This window comes from Symphalangus syndactylus, chromosome 6, assembly GCF_028878055.3.
Source record: "Symphalangus syndactylus isolate Jambi chromosome 6, NHGRI_mSymSyn1-v2.1_pri, whole genome shotgun sequence".
Taxonomy (NCBI): domain Eukaryota; kingdom Metazoa; phylum Chordata; class Mammalia; order Primates; family Hylobatidae; genus Symphalangus; species Symphalangus syndactylus.
The window spans coordinates 93,127,281-93,142,532 of NC_072428.2; the positions used below are offsets into that span (position 1 = coordinate 93,127,281).

The following is a 15,252-nucleotide window of genomic DNA, read 5'->3' on the forward strand; positions in this document are numbered from 1 at the left end:
CCACATATATTGGACATAAAACAATTCTCAGCAAACTCCCAAAAACCAAAATCATACCAACCAAGCTCACAGACAATGCAATAAATATAGAAATTAATGCTAAGAATATCAATCAAAAGCATACAATTACATGGAAATTAAACAACCTGCTCCTAAATGACTTCTGGATAAATAACGAAATTAAGGCAGAAATCAAGAAATTCTTTTAAAATAATGAGAAAAAAGATACAAGATATCAGAATTTCTGGGACACAGCCAAAGCACTGTTAAGAGGGAAGTTTACAGCACTAAACACCCACATCAAAAAGTTAGAAAGATCTCAAATTAACAACCTAATATCACAACTACAGGAACTAGAGAAACAAGAACAAACCAACCCCAAGACTAGTAGAAGACAAAAAATAACAAAAGCAGATGAACTAAAGGAAATTAAGAGGCAAAAAAAATACAGAAATCAATAAATCCAGGAGCTTTTTCTTTGAAAGAATTAATAATACAAGGTAGACTGGTAGATAAACTAATTTTAAAAAACAGAGAAGATCCAAATAAACACAATCAGAAATGGCAAAGGGTGTATTACCACTGACCCCCTAGAAATACAAAAAACCCTCAGAGATTATTATGAACACTTCTATACACACAAGTTAGAAAACCTAAAAGAAATGGATAAATTCCTGGAAACATACAACCTCCAAAAATTGAACCAGGAAGAGATTGAATCCCTGTACAGACTAATATTTAGTTCCAAAATCAAATGAGTAAGTCATGACAGTAACATTGTAAAAAGGTCAGGCATGGTGGCCTTTCTATACCAGAAAAATACAAAAATTAGCCAGCCATAGTGGCACATGCCTGTGGTTCCAGCTATTTGGAGGCTGAGGTGGGAGGATTGCTTGAGTCTGGGAGGTTGAGGCTGCAGTGAGCCATGATCACACTACTGCACTCCAGCCTGGGTGACAGAGCAAGACCCTGCCTCAAACAAAAAAATCAAATCAGTAATAAAAGCCTACCAAACAGAAAAACCCATGACCAGATGGATTCACAGCTGAATTCTATCAGATGTATAATGAAGAGCTGGTACCATTCTCACTGAAATTATTCTAAAAAATTAAGGAGGAGGAATGCCTCCCTAACTCATTCTATGAGGCCAACATTATCCTGATACCAAAACCTGGCAGAGATACAACAAAAAAAGAAAACTTCAGGCCAATATCCTTGATGAATATGGATGCAAAAATCCTCAAGAAAATACTAGCAAACCGAATCCAGCAGCACATCAAAAAGCTTTTCCACCATGATTGAGTAGGCTTCATCCCTAAGACGCAAGGTTGGTTCAATACATGCAAATCAATAAATGTGATCACCACATAAAGAGAACTAAAAACAACCACACAATCATCTCAATAGATGCAGAAAAGGCTTTCAATAAAATTCAAAATCCCTTCATGTTAAAAACCCTCAACAAACTAGGCACTGAAGGAACATACCTCAAATAATAAGAGCCATTTATGAAAAACCCACAGCCAACATCCTACTGAATGGGCAAAAGCTGAAGGCATTCCCCTTGAAAACCAGAACAAGACAAGGATGCCCTCTCTCACTGCTCCTACTCAACACAGTACTGAAGTCCTAGCTAGAGAAATCAGGCAATAGAAAGAAATAAAAGACACTCAAAGGAAAAGAGAAAGTCAAACTCCCTGTTTGCAGACAATATGATTCTATACCTAGAAAACCCCATAGTCTCTGCCCAAAAGCTCCTTGATGTGACAAACAACTTCAGCAAAGTTTCAGGATACAACATCACTGTACTGGCTGTGCACAGTGGCTCATGGCAGTAATCCCAGCACTTTGGGAGGCTGAGGCAGGTAGATCACTTGAGGCCAGGAGTTCGGACCAGCCTGACCAATATAGCTAAACCCTGTCTCTACTAAAAATACAAAAACTAGCTGGGTTTGGTGGCCCATGCCTGTAATTCCAGTTATTTGGGTGGTTGAGGCATGAGAATTGCTTGAACCCGGGAAGCAGAGGTTGCGGTAAGTTCAAGTCACACCGCTGCACTCCAGCCTGGGTGACAGAGTGAGACTCTCATCTCAAAAAAAAAAAAAAAAAAAAAAGCAGTGTACAAAAATCAATAGTATTCCTATACACCAACAACATCCATACTGTGAGCCAAATTAAGAATTCAATTTCATTCACAATACCCACAAAAAAAGAATAAAATAAACAGGAATACAGCTATAACCAAGGAGGTGAAACACCTCTACAACAAGATTTTTTTTTTTTTTTTTTTTGAGAAGGAGTCTCGCTGTGTCACCCAGGCTGGAGTGCAGTGGCGCAATCTCGGCTCACTGCAAGCTCCGCCTCCCGGGTTCACACTATTCTCCCGCCTCAGCCTCCCGAGTGGCTGGGACTACAGGTGCCCGCCACTGCCCCCAGCTAATTTTTTGTATTTTTAGTAGAGACAGGGTTTCACCATGGTCTCGATCTCCTGACCTCGTGATCCACCCGCCTCGGCCTCCCAAAGTGCTAGGATTACAGGCGTGAGCCACCACGCCCGGCCAGACCTCTACAACAAGATTTACAAAACAATGCAAAAAAGAAAACAGAGATGACACAAACAAATGGATAAACAATCCATGCTCATGGATAGGAAGAACCAATATTGTTAAAATGGCTATACTGCCCAAAGCAATTTACAGATTCAATGCTATTCCTATCAAACTACCAATGGCATTTTTCACCGAATTAGAAAAAAACTATTTTAAAATTCATATGGAACCACAAAAGGGTCCAAATAGCCAAGTAATCCTAAGTGAAAAGAACAATGCTGGAGACATCACATTACCCAACTTCAAACTACACTATAAGGCTATGGTAACCAAAACAACATGGTTCCGTTACAAAAACAGAAACGTGGCGGGGGGTGGGGAGGTTCCAAGATGGCCGAATAGGAACAGCTCCAGTCTATAGCTCCCAGGGTGAGTGACGCAGAAGATGGGTGATTTCTGCATTTCCAACTGAGGTACTGGGTTCATCTCACTAACTGAGGTACCAGGTTCATCTCACTGGGGCTTGTTGGACAGTGGGTGCAGCCCACCAAGCGAGAGCCGAAGCAGGGCAAGGCATTATCTCACCCAGGAAGCACAAGGGGTCAGCGAATTTCCTTTCCTAGCCAACGGAAGGGGTGACAGATGGCACCTGGAAAATCGGGTCACTCCCACCCTAATACTGCGCTTTTCCAACAGTCTTAGCAAACGGCACACCAGGAGATTATATCCCGTGCCTGGCTCGGAGGGTCCCACACCCATGGAGCCTCCCTCATTGCTAGCACAGCAGTCTGAGATCAAACTGCAAGGTGGCAGTGAGGCTGGGGGAGGGGCACCTGCCATTGCTGAGGCTTGAGTAGGTAAACAAAGTGGCCTGGAAGCTCGAACTGGGTGGAGCCCACCACAGCTCAAGGAGGCCTGCCTGCCTCTGTAGACTCCACCTCTAGGGACAGGGCATAGCCGAACAAAAGGCAGCAGAAACCTCTGCAGACTTAAATGTCCCTGTCTGACAGCTTTGAAGAGAGTAGTGGTTCTCCCAGCACAGAGTTTGAGACCTGAGAACAGACAGACTGCCTCGTCAAGTGGGTCCCTGAACTCCGAGTAGCCTAACTGGGAGGCATCTCCCAGTAGAGGCAGACTGACACCTCACACAGCTGGGTACCCCTCTGAGATGAAGCTTCCAGAGGAATGATCAGGCAGAAACATTTGCTGTTCAGCAATATTCACTGTTCTGCAGCCTCTGCTGGTGATACCCAGGCAAACAGTGTCTGGAGTGGACCTCCAGCAAACTCCAACAGACCTGCAGCTGAGGGTCCTGACTGTTAGAAGGAAAACTAACAAACAGAAAGGACATCCACATCAAAACCCCATCTGTACGTCACCATCATCAAAGACCAAAGGTAGATAAAACCACAAAGATGGGGAAAAAACAGAGCAGAAAAGCTGAAAATTCTAAAAATCAGAGCACCTCTCCCCCACCAAAGGGACGCAGCTCCTCGCCAGCAATGGAACAAAGCTGGACGGACAATGACTTAGACGAGTTGAGAGAAGAAGGCTTCAGACAATCAGACTTCTCCAAGCTAAAGGAGGAAGTCTGAACCCATTGCAAAGAAGCTAAAAACCTTGAAAAAAGATCAGATGAATAGCTAACTAGAATAACCAGTGTAGAGAAGTCCTTAAATGATCTGATGGAGCTTAAAACCATGGCACAAGAAATACGTGACACATGCATAAGATTCAGTAGCCGATTCCATCAAGTGGAAGAAAGGGTGTCAGTGATTGAAGATCAAATGAATGAAATGAAGCGAGAAGAGAAGTTTAGAGACGAAAAGAGTAAAAAGAAATGAACAAAGCCTCCAAGAAATATGGGATTATGTGAAAAGACCAAACCGAGGTCTGATTGGTGTCCCTGAAAGTGATGGGGAGAAGAACCAAGTTGGAAAACACTCTTCAGGATATTATCCAGGAGAACTTCCCCAACCTAGCAAGGCAGGCCAACATTCAAATTCAGGAAATACCGAGAACGCCACAAAGATACTCCTTGAGAAGGGCAACTCCAAGACACATAATTGTCAGATTCACCAAAGTTGAAATGAAGGAAATAATGTTAAGGGCAGCCAGAGAGAAAGGTCGGGTTACCCACAAAGGGAAGCCCATCAGAATAACAGTGGATCTCTCAGCAGAAATTCTACAAGACAGAAGAGAGTGGGGGCCAATATTCAACATTCTTAAAGAAAAGAATTTTCAACCCAGAATTTCATATCTAGCCAAACTAAGCTTCATAAGTGAAGGAGAAATAAAATCCTATACAGACAAGCAAATACTGAGAGATTTTGTCACCACCAGGCCTGCCTTACAAGAGCTCCTGAAGGAAGCACTAAACATGGAAAGGAACAACCAGTACCAGCCACTGCAAAAACATGCCAAATTGTAAAGACCATTGACGCTAGAAAGAAACTGCATCAACTAATGAGCAAAATAACCAGGTAACATCATAATGACAGGCTCAAATTCACAATAACAATATTATCCTTAAATATAAATGGGCTAAATGCTCCAATTAAAAGACACAGACTGGCAAATTGGATAAAGACTCAAGACCCATCAGTGTGCTGTATTCAGGAAACGAATTTCACATGCAGAGACACACATAGGCTCAAAATAAAGGGATGGAGGAAAATCTACCAAGCAAATGGAAAACAAAACAAAAAAAAGCAAGAGCTGCAATCCTATTCTCTGATAAAACAGACTTTAAACCAACGAAGATCAAAAGAGACAAAGAAAGTCATTACATAATGGTCAAGGGATCAATTCAACAAGAAGAGCTAACTATCCCAAATATGCATGCATCCAATACAGGAGCACCCAGATTCATAAAGCAAGTCCTTAGAGACCTACAAAGAGACTTAGACTCCCACACAATAATAATGGGAGACTTTAACACCCCACTGTCAACATTAGACAGATTAACAAGACAGAAAGTTAACAAGCATATCCAGGAATTGAACTCAGCTCTGCACCAAGCAGACCTAATAGACATCTACAGAACTCTCCACCCCAAATCAACAGAATATACATTCTTCTCAGCACCACATGGCACTTATTCCAAAATTGACCACATAGTTGGAAGTAAAGCTCTCCTCAGCAAACGTAAAAGAACAGAAATTATAACAAACTGTCTCTCAGACCACAGTGCAATCAAACTAGAACTCAGGATTAAGAAACTCACTCAAAACCACTCAACTACATGGAAACTGAACAACCTGCTCCTGAATGACTACTGGGTACATAATGAAATGAAGGCAGAAATAAACATGTTCTTTGAAACCAATGAGAACAAAGACACAACATACCAGAATGTCTGAGACACATTTAAAGCAGTGTGCAGAGGTAAATTTATAGCACTAAATGCCCACAAGAGAAAGCAGGAAAGATCTAAAATTGACACCCTAACATCACAATTAAAAGAACTAGAGAAGCAAGAGTAAACACATTCAAAAGCTAGCAGAAGGCAAGAAATAACTAAGATCAGAGCAGAAGTAAAGGAGATAGAGACACAAAAATCCCTTCAAAAAATCAATGAATCCAGGAGCTGGTTTTTTGAAAAGATCAACAAAATTGATAGACCGATAGCAAGATTAATAAAGAAGAAAAGAGGGAAGAATCAAATAGATACAATAAAAAATGAGAAAAGGGTTATCGCCACTGATCCCACAGAAATACAAACTAACATCAGAGAACACTATAAACACCTCTATGCAAATAAACTAGAAAATCTAGAAGAAATGGATAAATTCCTGCACAAATACACCCTCCCAAGACTAAACCAGGAAGAAGTTGAATCCCTGAATAGACCAATAACAGGCTCTGAAATTGAGGCAATAATTAATAGCCTACCAACCAAAAAAAAGTCCAGGACCAGACGGATTAACAGCCGAATTCTACCAGAGGTACAAGGAGGAGCTGGTACCATTCCTTCTGAAACTATTCCAATCCACAGAAAAAGAGGGAATAATCCCTAACTCATTTTATGAGGCCAGCATCATCCTGATACGAAAGCCTGGCAGAGACACAACAAAAAAAGAGAATTTTAGATCAATATCCCTGATGAACATCGATGCAAAAATCCTCAATAAAATACTGGCAAACCGAATCCAGCAGCATATCAAAAAGCTTATCCACCATGATCAAGTGGGCTTCATCCCTGGGATGCAAGGCTGATTCAACATACGCAAATCAATAAACGTAATCAAGCATATAAACAGAACCAAAGACAAAAACCACATGATTATCTCAATAGATGCAGAAAAGGCCTTTGACAAAATTCAACAGCCCTTCATGCTAAAAACTCTCAATAAATTAGGTATTGATGGGACATATCTAAAAATAATAAGAGCTATTTATGACAGACCCACAGCCAATATCATACTGAATGAGCAAAAACTGGAAGCCTTCCCTTTGAAAACTGGCACAAGACAGGGATGCCCTCTCTCACCACTCCTATTCAACATAGCATTGGAAGTTCTGGCCAGGGCAATCAGGCAGGAGAAAGAAATAAAGGTTATTCAATTAAGAAAAGAGGAAGTCAAATTGTCCCTGTTTGCAGATGACATGACTGTATATTTAGAAAACCCCATCGTCTCAGCCCAAAATCTCCTTAAGCTGATAAGCAACTTCAGCAAAGTCTCAGGATACAAAATCAATGTGCAAAAAACACAAGCATTCCTATACACCAATAGTAGACAAACAGAGAGCCAAATCATGAGTGAACTCCCATTCACAATTGCTTCAAAGAGAATAAAATACCTAGGAATCCACTTACAAGGAATGTGAAGGACCTCTTCAAGGAGAACTACAAACCACTGCTCAATGAAATAAAAGAGGACACAACCAAATGGAAAACAATTCCATGCTCATGGATAGGAAGAATCAATATCGTGAAAATGGACATACTACCCAAGGTAATTTATAGATTCAATGCTATCCCCATCAAGCTACCACTGACTTTATTCACAGAATTGGAAAAAACTACTTTAAAGTTCATATGGAACCAGAAAAGAGCCCGCATTGCCAAGACAATCCTAAGCAAAAAGAACAAAGCTGGCGGCATCACGCTTCCTGACTTCAAACTATACTACAAGGCTACAGCAACCAAAACAGCATGGTACTGGTACCAAAATAGAGATATAGGCCAATGGAACAGAACAGAGCCCTCAGAAATAATACCACCCATCTACAACCATCTGATCTTTGACAAACCTGACAAAAACAAGCAATGGGGAAAGGATTCCCTATTTAATAAATGGTGCTGGGAAAACTGGCTAGCCATATGTAGAAAGCTGAAACTGGATCCCTTCCTTACACCTTATACAAAAATTAATTCAAGATGGATTAGACTTAAATGTTAGACCTAAAACCATAAAAACCCTAGAAGAAAACCTAGGCAATACCATTCAGGACATAGGCATGGGCAAGGACTTCATGTCTAAAACACTAAAAGCGATGACAACATAAGCCAAAATTGACAAATGGGATCTAATTAAACTGAAGAGCTTCTGCACAGCAAAAAAAAACTACCATCAGAGTGAACAGGCAACCTACAGAATGGGAGAAAATTTTTGCAATCTACTCATCTAGCAAAGGGCTAATATCCAGAATCTACAAAGAACTTAAACAAATTTGCAAGAAAAAATCAAACAACCCCAACAAAAAGTGGGCAAAGGATATGAACAGACACTTCTCAAAAGAAGACATTTATGCAGCCAACAGACACATGAAACAACGGCTCATCATCACTGGCCATCAGAGAAATGCAAATCAAAACCACAATGAGATACCATCTCACACCAGTTAGAATGGCGATCATTAAAAAGTCAGGAAACAACAGGTGCCAGAGAGGATGTGGATAAATAAGAACACTTTTACACTGTTGGTGGGACTATAAACTAGTTCAACCATTGTGGAAGTCAGTGTGGCGATTCCTCAAGGATCTAGAACTAGAATTACCATTTGACTCAGCCATCCCATTACTGAGTATATACCCAAAGGATTAAAAATCATGCTATTATAAAGACAAATGCACACATACATTTATTGTGGCACTATTCACAATAGCAAAGACTTGGAACCAACCCAAACGTCCATCAATGAGAAAATGTGGCACATATACACCATGGAATACTATGCAGCCATAAAAAAGGATGAGTTCGTGTCCTTTGTAGGGACATGGATGAAGCTAGAAACCATCATTCTCAGCAAACTATTGCAAGGACAGAAAACCAAACACCGCATGTTCTTACTCATAGGTGGGAATTGAACAATGAGAACACATGGACACAGGATGGGGAACACCACACACTGGGGCCTGTAGTGGGGTGGGGAGAGGGGTGAGGGATAGCATTAGGAGATATACCTAATGTAAATGACGAGTTAATGCATGCAGCACACCAACATGGCACATGTATACATATGTAACAAACCTGCACGTTGTGCACATGTACCCTAGAACTTAAAGTATAAAAAAAAAACCCAGAAACATAGACCAATGGAACAGAATAAAGAGCCCAGAAATAATGCCACACATCTACACAATCAAGAAAAACAAGCAACAGGGAAAGAACTCTTCATTCAATAAATGATACTGGGATAACTGGCTAGCCACATGCGGAATATTGAAACTGGACCACTTCCTTACACCATATACAAAAATCAACTCAATATAGATTCAAGACTTAAATGTAAAACTTAAAACTGTAACAACTCTGGAAGATAACCTAGGAAATACCATTCTTGGCATAGAACTTGGCAAAAATTTCATTATGAAGATTCCAAAAGCAATTGCAACAAAAACAAAAATTAACAAATGGGTCCTAATTAAACAAAAGAGCTTCTACCAGCAAAAGAAACTATCAACTGAATAAATAGACAACCTATAGAATGGGATAAAACGTTTGTGAACTATACATCCAACAGAAGTCTAATATCCACAATCTATAAGGATCTTAAACAAATTTACGAGAAAAAAACACCACCATTAGCCGGGCATGGTGGCTCACGCCTGTAATCCCAGCACTTTGGGAGGCCGAGGCGGGTGGATCACGAGGTCAGAAGATTGAGACCATCCTGGCTAACATGGTAAAACCCCATCTCTACTAAAAATACAAAAAATTAGCCAGGCGTGGTGGCGGGCACCTGTGGTCCCAGCTACTCAGGAGGCTGAGGCAGGAGAATGGCGTGAACCTGGGAGGCAGAGCCTGCAGTGAACTGAGATCGCTCCACTGCACTCCAGTCAGAGCGACAGAACAGACTCCATCTCAAAAAAACAAAACAAAACAAAACAAAACAAAACAGAACAAAACAAAAAACCATTAAAAGAGTAGTCAAAGCACACAAACACTTCTCAAAAGAATTTTGATCCAGATGTTATTTAGAAATGTTTTATTTAATTTCCAAACATTAGGGCATTTTCCAGCTCTATTCCTTTTATTTATATCTTGTTAATTGTATTGCTATCTGGAAATATGTCTTCTATGATTTCTGCTTTTTGAAACTTGTTAAGGTATGTTTTTCTGGCCCAGAATGTAGTCTAATTTTGTAAATCTTGCATACAAGCTTAAGTATATGTACTCTGATGTCATTGGATGTGGTATAATGTCAATTAGATCAGATTAATTAATGGTGTTTTTCATTCAATTATATTCTTATTGATGTATTTTACTTCCTTGATTTATCAATTTTTAAAAGAAAAATTGTTAAAGTTACCAACTATAATGGTAGTATTGTCTATTTGTTTGAATTTCTGTGAGTTTTGCCATTTATAATTTAATGTCTTGCTGTTAGGTGCATACATATTAAAGATTGTCATGATACCTTAAAAAAAAATTTTAAAAAAATCCTTACCGTAATTCTCTAAAAAAAAAAAAAAAAAAGAAGACATACAGGCAACCAATGAGCATATGAAAAAATGCTCAACATCACTAATCATTAGAGAAATGTAAATCTCACACCAGTTAGAATGGCTATTATTAAAAAGTCAGAAAATAACAGATACTGGCAAGGTTACAGAGAAAAGGAAATGCTTACACACTGCTGGTGGGAATGTAAATTAGCTCAGCCATTGTGGAAAGCAGTTTGGCGACTTCTCAAAGAACATAAAACAGAATTGCCATTCAACCCAACAATCCTATTATTGGGTGTATGTCCAAAGGAATATAAATCATTCTACCATAAAGACACATGCATGCATATGCACATCACAGCACTATTCACAATAGCAAAGATACGAAATGAACCTAAATGCCCATCAACAGTAGACTGGATTTTTTAAAATGTGGTATATATATACATTGAAATACTATGCAGCCATAAAAAAGAATGAGATCATGTCCTTTGCAGCAACGTGGATGGAGTTGGAGACCATTATCCTAAGCAAACTAAAACACGGACAGAAAACCAAATACTACACATTCTCACTTACAAGTGGAAGCTAAACTTCTGAGTACATATGGACACAAAGAAACGAAGAACAGACACCAGGATCTACTTGAGGGTGGAGGGTGGGAGGATGGTGAGGATTGGAAAAGTATCTATTGAATGCTAGGCTTATAACCTGGGTGACAAAGTAAATCTGTACACCAAATTCCTATGACACGCAATTTACCTGCATATAACAAACCTTCACATATACTCCCTCAACCTAAAATAAAAGTTAAAAAGAGAGAGAGAGAGAAATAATTAGGGCAAAGATGACAGACTTTATTACATAAGGCTTTAAAATTTCTGTCATCAGCCGGGTGTGGTGGTTCATGCCTGTAATCCCAGCACTTTGGGAGGCCAAGGTGGGTGGATCACCTGAGGTCAGCAATTTGAGACCAGCCTGGCCAATATGGTGAAACCCCATCTCTACTAAAAATACAAAAAATTAGCTGGGCGTAGTGGTGGGCATCTGTAATCCCAGCTACCTGGAGGCTGAGGCTGGAGAATCGCTTGAACCCAGGAGGCGGAGGTTGCAGTGAGCCGAGATTGCACCATTGCACTTCCAGCCTGGGCAACAAGAGTGAAACTCCATCTCAAAAAAACAAAAACAAACAAACAAACAAAAAAATTCTGTCACCAGAAGACTCCACAAGCAAAATTGAAAGCAAACATCAAGTGTGGGGGAAAAAATATCCAAATATATTCCAAAAGGCTAATATTGCCAATATAAAGAGCTATTACAAACCAGTAAGAAAATTATAGGAATTACAATGTAAAAACAGACAAGATAGGAGCAGGTGATTTGTAAACGAAGAAATAATGGGCAAAAATATCCTTATTCTAACTGAATGCAATATATCGAGTAGGATTGTAGTGTATACATATATATATATATATATATATATTTTTTTTTTTTTTTTTGAGATGGAGTTTTGCTATTGTCGCCCAGGCTGGAGTGCAATGGTGTGATCTCGGCTCACTGCAACCTCTGCCTCCTGGGTTCAAGCAATTCTCCTGTCTCAGCCGCCCAAGTAGCTGGGATTACAGGCATGCACCACCACACATGGCAGATTATAGAATATAATGTGTACTGAATTCATACAAACCTGTAATATTGCTCTTTCAGGTAACAGTGAAATGTCACATTTTAGAGTCTCATCTACAAGAGAGACTTCAGAATAACTTTGTTCAGGAAAATTGGATTCTTCTGCAGCAGCTCTTTTGAGTATTAATCTATTTTTCCATTTTTTCAACTGAAGTTCATGTTTTAATATCTGCAATGAAAATAATTTTAAAATTCCATGGAATTGCTGTAATGGTCAAGAGAGATGACAGACACAAAGCACAGTGCTTGACACAAGAATAGGACCAATTAAACATTATTTATGATCGTCATCATTACTACATAAACTATAATTTTTCATAAGCATGTTTAATGTTCTCTGAACCACCAAAGTATTACAGATCATTTCCATTAGTTGTCATAAAACACTGGCACAGGCAGCCATCTTGAAAAGCTGAACTAGTCTCCTCTTTCACAGATGAGGAAGTGAGGACCACAAAGTCAAGGCTCTGGCAATGATAAAACTGGTAATTGGTGCACGGAGTGAAGGTGATTAACATACAGATAACAAAAAAGGGAAGTCAGAAGTAATGTATTTGGGAAATTGCCAAATTTATTGTCACAGGAAGTCCCCATTTTAACTTTTGATACACTTCTGAAAACTGTGTAATAAATAAAGGTAGTAAGTATTTCAGTCATAAACATATACACAATATTGGCGTAATATATATTGATGTAATATATATATGTGTATGTATATGTGTGTATGTATGTGTGTGTATACACACACACATTAGAGCCTGAGGAAGAATACACGTGAAGCACTTGACACATAGGTGTTCCCTGCCTCTGCTCCCAGCATACACTTGCCATCCTCACTCCATTTAAGGGAATGTAGAATGATTATTAGGTCAATAAATCATATATCTAGAAAAAAAGTTCTCTAAACACACCATTAACTATATAATATATATAATATACATATATCTTAATATTATTATAGTATATATAACATACATTATATATATTAATATATATCAACTACTGTGTGTAAAACATTATGCTCAGCATATGGAGAATACTAAGAGAACAATACTGCCTGCTCTCAGGGATTTTTTGTTTGTTTTTTGAGAAGGAGTTTCGCTTTTGTCGCCCAGGCTGGAGTGCAGTGGTGTCATCTTGGTTCACTGCATCCTCCACCTCAAGGGTTCAAGAGATTCTCCTGACTCAGCCTCCCAAGTAGCTGGGATTACAGGGGCCCGCCACCATGCCTGGCTAATTTTTATATTCAGGGATGTTTAGCTGAAGGGCGTGTACAAGGCGGGACTGGTCATGTACAGCTACCTATTTCACTATTAGACAATCAGTAATCAGGCATAGAGGGCAGTTATCAAAACACTAGCTTAATATACAGACTGGTGGAAAGCAGTGAATGAGCAGACTAACATAGTGTTAGGTACCCAAAGTAGAACTGTTTCACTGGTAACATTGAAAAGGTAGTTTGCAAAAGGCAAAGCCTAGAGGACAGCCTACAAGACCACCAGCTCAAAACCTATAGATTATAAACTTCTAGAGAGCATCTCAAGTAACCTCCGAGATGCTTAAAGCTCAGCACAGGCTCTAGCACTGTTTTAAGCATATGTAAGTAATAAATCTCCTCATATTCTTTTGCTGTGTGTGTGCTATTGTCAGTCTCAATATCTGAACCAAATTCAGGTGAGTAGAGGCATTGATCCATGGGGCAACCACAAAAGAAGGGGATTTAACTTCACCCCACATTCTCTTTCCTATCTACCCTTACTTTGTATTTCAAAGAATATTAATAAAATATCTCCTACTAATGTACTACAGAAAAAAAAATCCAGCATGTTTCCACATCTGATCATAGTGTTACTTTGAGCATACTAAACCAATATTAAGTAATGATATACTAATAGCTGAAGTAAATTTTAAATTATTAAGTTAAAGAACAAGAATCCCGGCCAGACGCGGTGGCTCATGCCTGTAATCCCAGCACTTTAGGAGGCCGAAGTGGGCAGATCACCTGAGGTCAGGAGTTCAAGACCAGCCTAGCCAACATGGTGAAACCCCGTCTCTACGAAAAATACAAAAAAATTAGCTGGGTGTGGTGGCAGGCACCTGTAATTCCAGCTACTCGGGAGGCTGAGGCAGGAGAATTGCTTGAACCTGGGAGGCAGAGGTTGCAGTGAGCCAAGACTGCACCATTGCACTCCAGCCTGGACAACAAGAGCTAAACTCTGTCCCAAAAAATAAAAATAAAAAAATAACAAGAATCTCATCAAAAGTAGATAATATTCAGGATTTTAGTATTTTCCACACACAGCATTATTATTTGAGGCAACATGAATATAACTGAAAAATTTGGATTCTTAAAAAATTGTTTCAATATACAATACCAGCTCATCTTCTTTCTTTTTACTCTTATGTCTTGCTGTTTTCCGCCATTTTGTTAGGATAATGGTTAGCTTGTGACAATAGATGATCTGTTGTATCCGCAATAGCATATCTGAAGGAAATTTACTAGATTACTGTATATATTAATAGTTATAGCTATTTCCAAAAAACACAAAGTGATTTAATAGTCTATCATGTTTATTAGACAATGTCGCATCAGATCGTTTTTGTTTGGTTTTATTTACACTTGAAATTAATTACTTTTGATAGCATTAGTACTCTCGAGACTTTATTAACCTGGAAACATCACCTTTGCCCTTAGAAATTAAGATTTAATAGCTGCAATAGAAATGTCAAGACATGTATCATTTCTTTTTTTTAAACAAGGTTGTTCTTTGTAAAACCAGAACTTCTAAACTTTTTCATAAGAAATACAGTCATAAGGTAGCATTTAGATCCAATGCCTTTGAATTTAATTTTATGTCTTATGATTAACCACTTCCTAACCCTTCATTACACTAATGTTAAAATCTTCGGAGGGTCCACTCTAACTGAGGTACCAACCAAAGCCAGTCAAAAAGAAATGATTCTCTGGTTTGCAACAGTCATAAACAAGTTATTATCAGGAGAGTTGCAAAAAAATCTAACTGGAATGCAAGAGCTCTTGGAGGTTATACTGAGTGGGCATGGATCACATGAACGTACCTGCCACCCACTCGGTATAACCCCCAAGGTCTTAAGAGAAGATAATTT

The 15,252-nt window shown here is 39.1% G+C and overlaps 1 protein-coding gene across 13 annotated transcripts in view; it reads right to left on the minus strand.

Moving 5' to 3' along the window:
* Positions 1-15,252, minus strand: part of FBXL13 (F-box and leucine rich repeat protein 13) — a 304,098-nt gene that overhangs the window by 229,497 nt on the left and 59,349 nt on the right. For all 13 annotated transcript variants that reach the window (XR_008658536.2, XR_008658544.2, XR_008658541.2 and 10 more), the window contains 2 exons: positions 14,502-14,611; positions 12,128-12,295 (listed from right to left, as the gene is read on the minus strand). Coding sequence is in view for 1 of the 13 variants with exons in the window: in XM_055283477.2 (XP_055139452.1) it covers positions 12,128-12,295; positions 14,502-14,611 (278 nt within the window). In the remaining 12 variants the exon portion in view is untranslated. The remainder of the gene's footprint in view (positions 1-12,127; positions 12,296-14,501; positions 14,612-15,252) is intronic.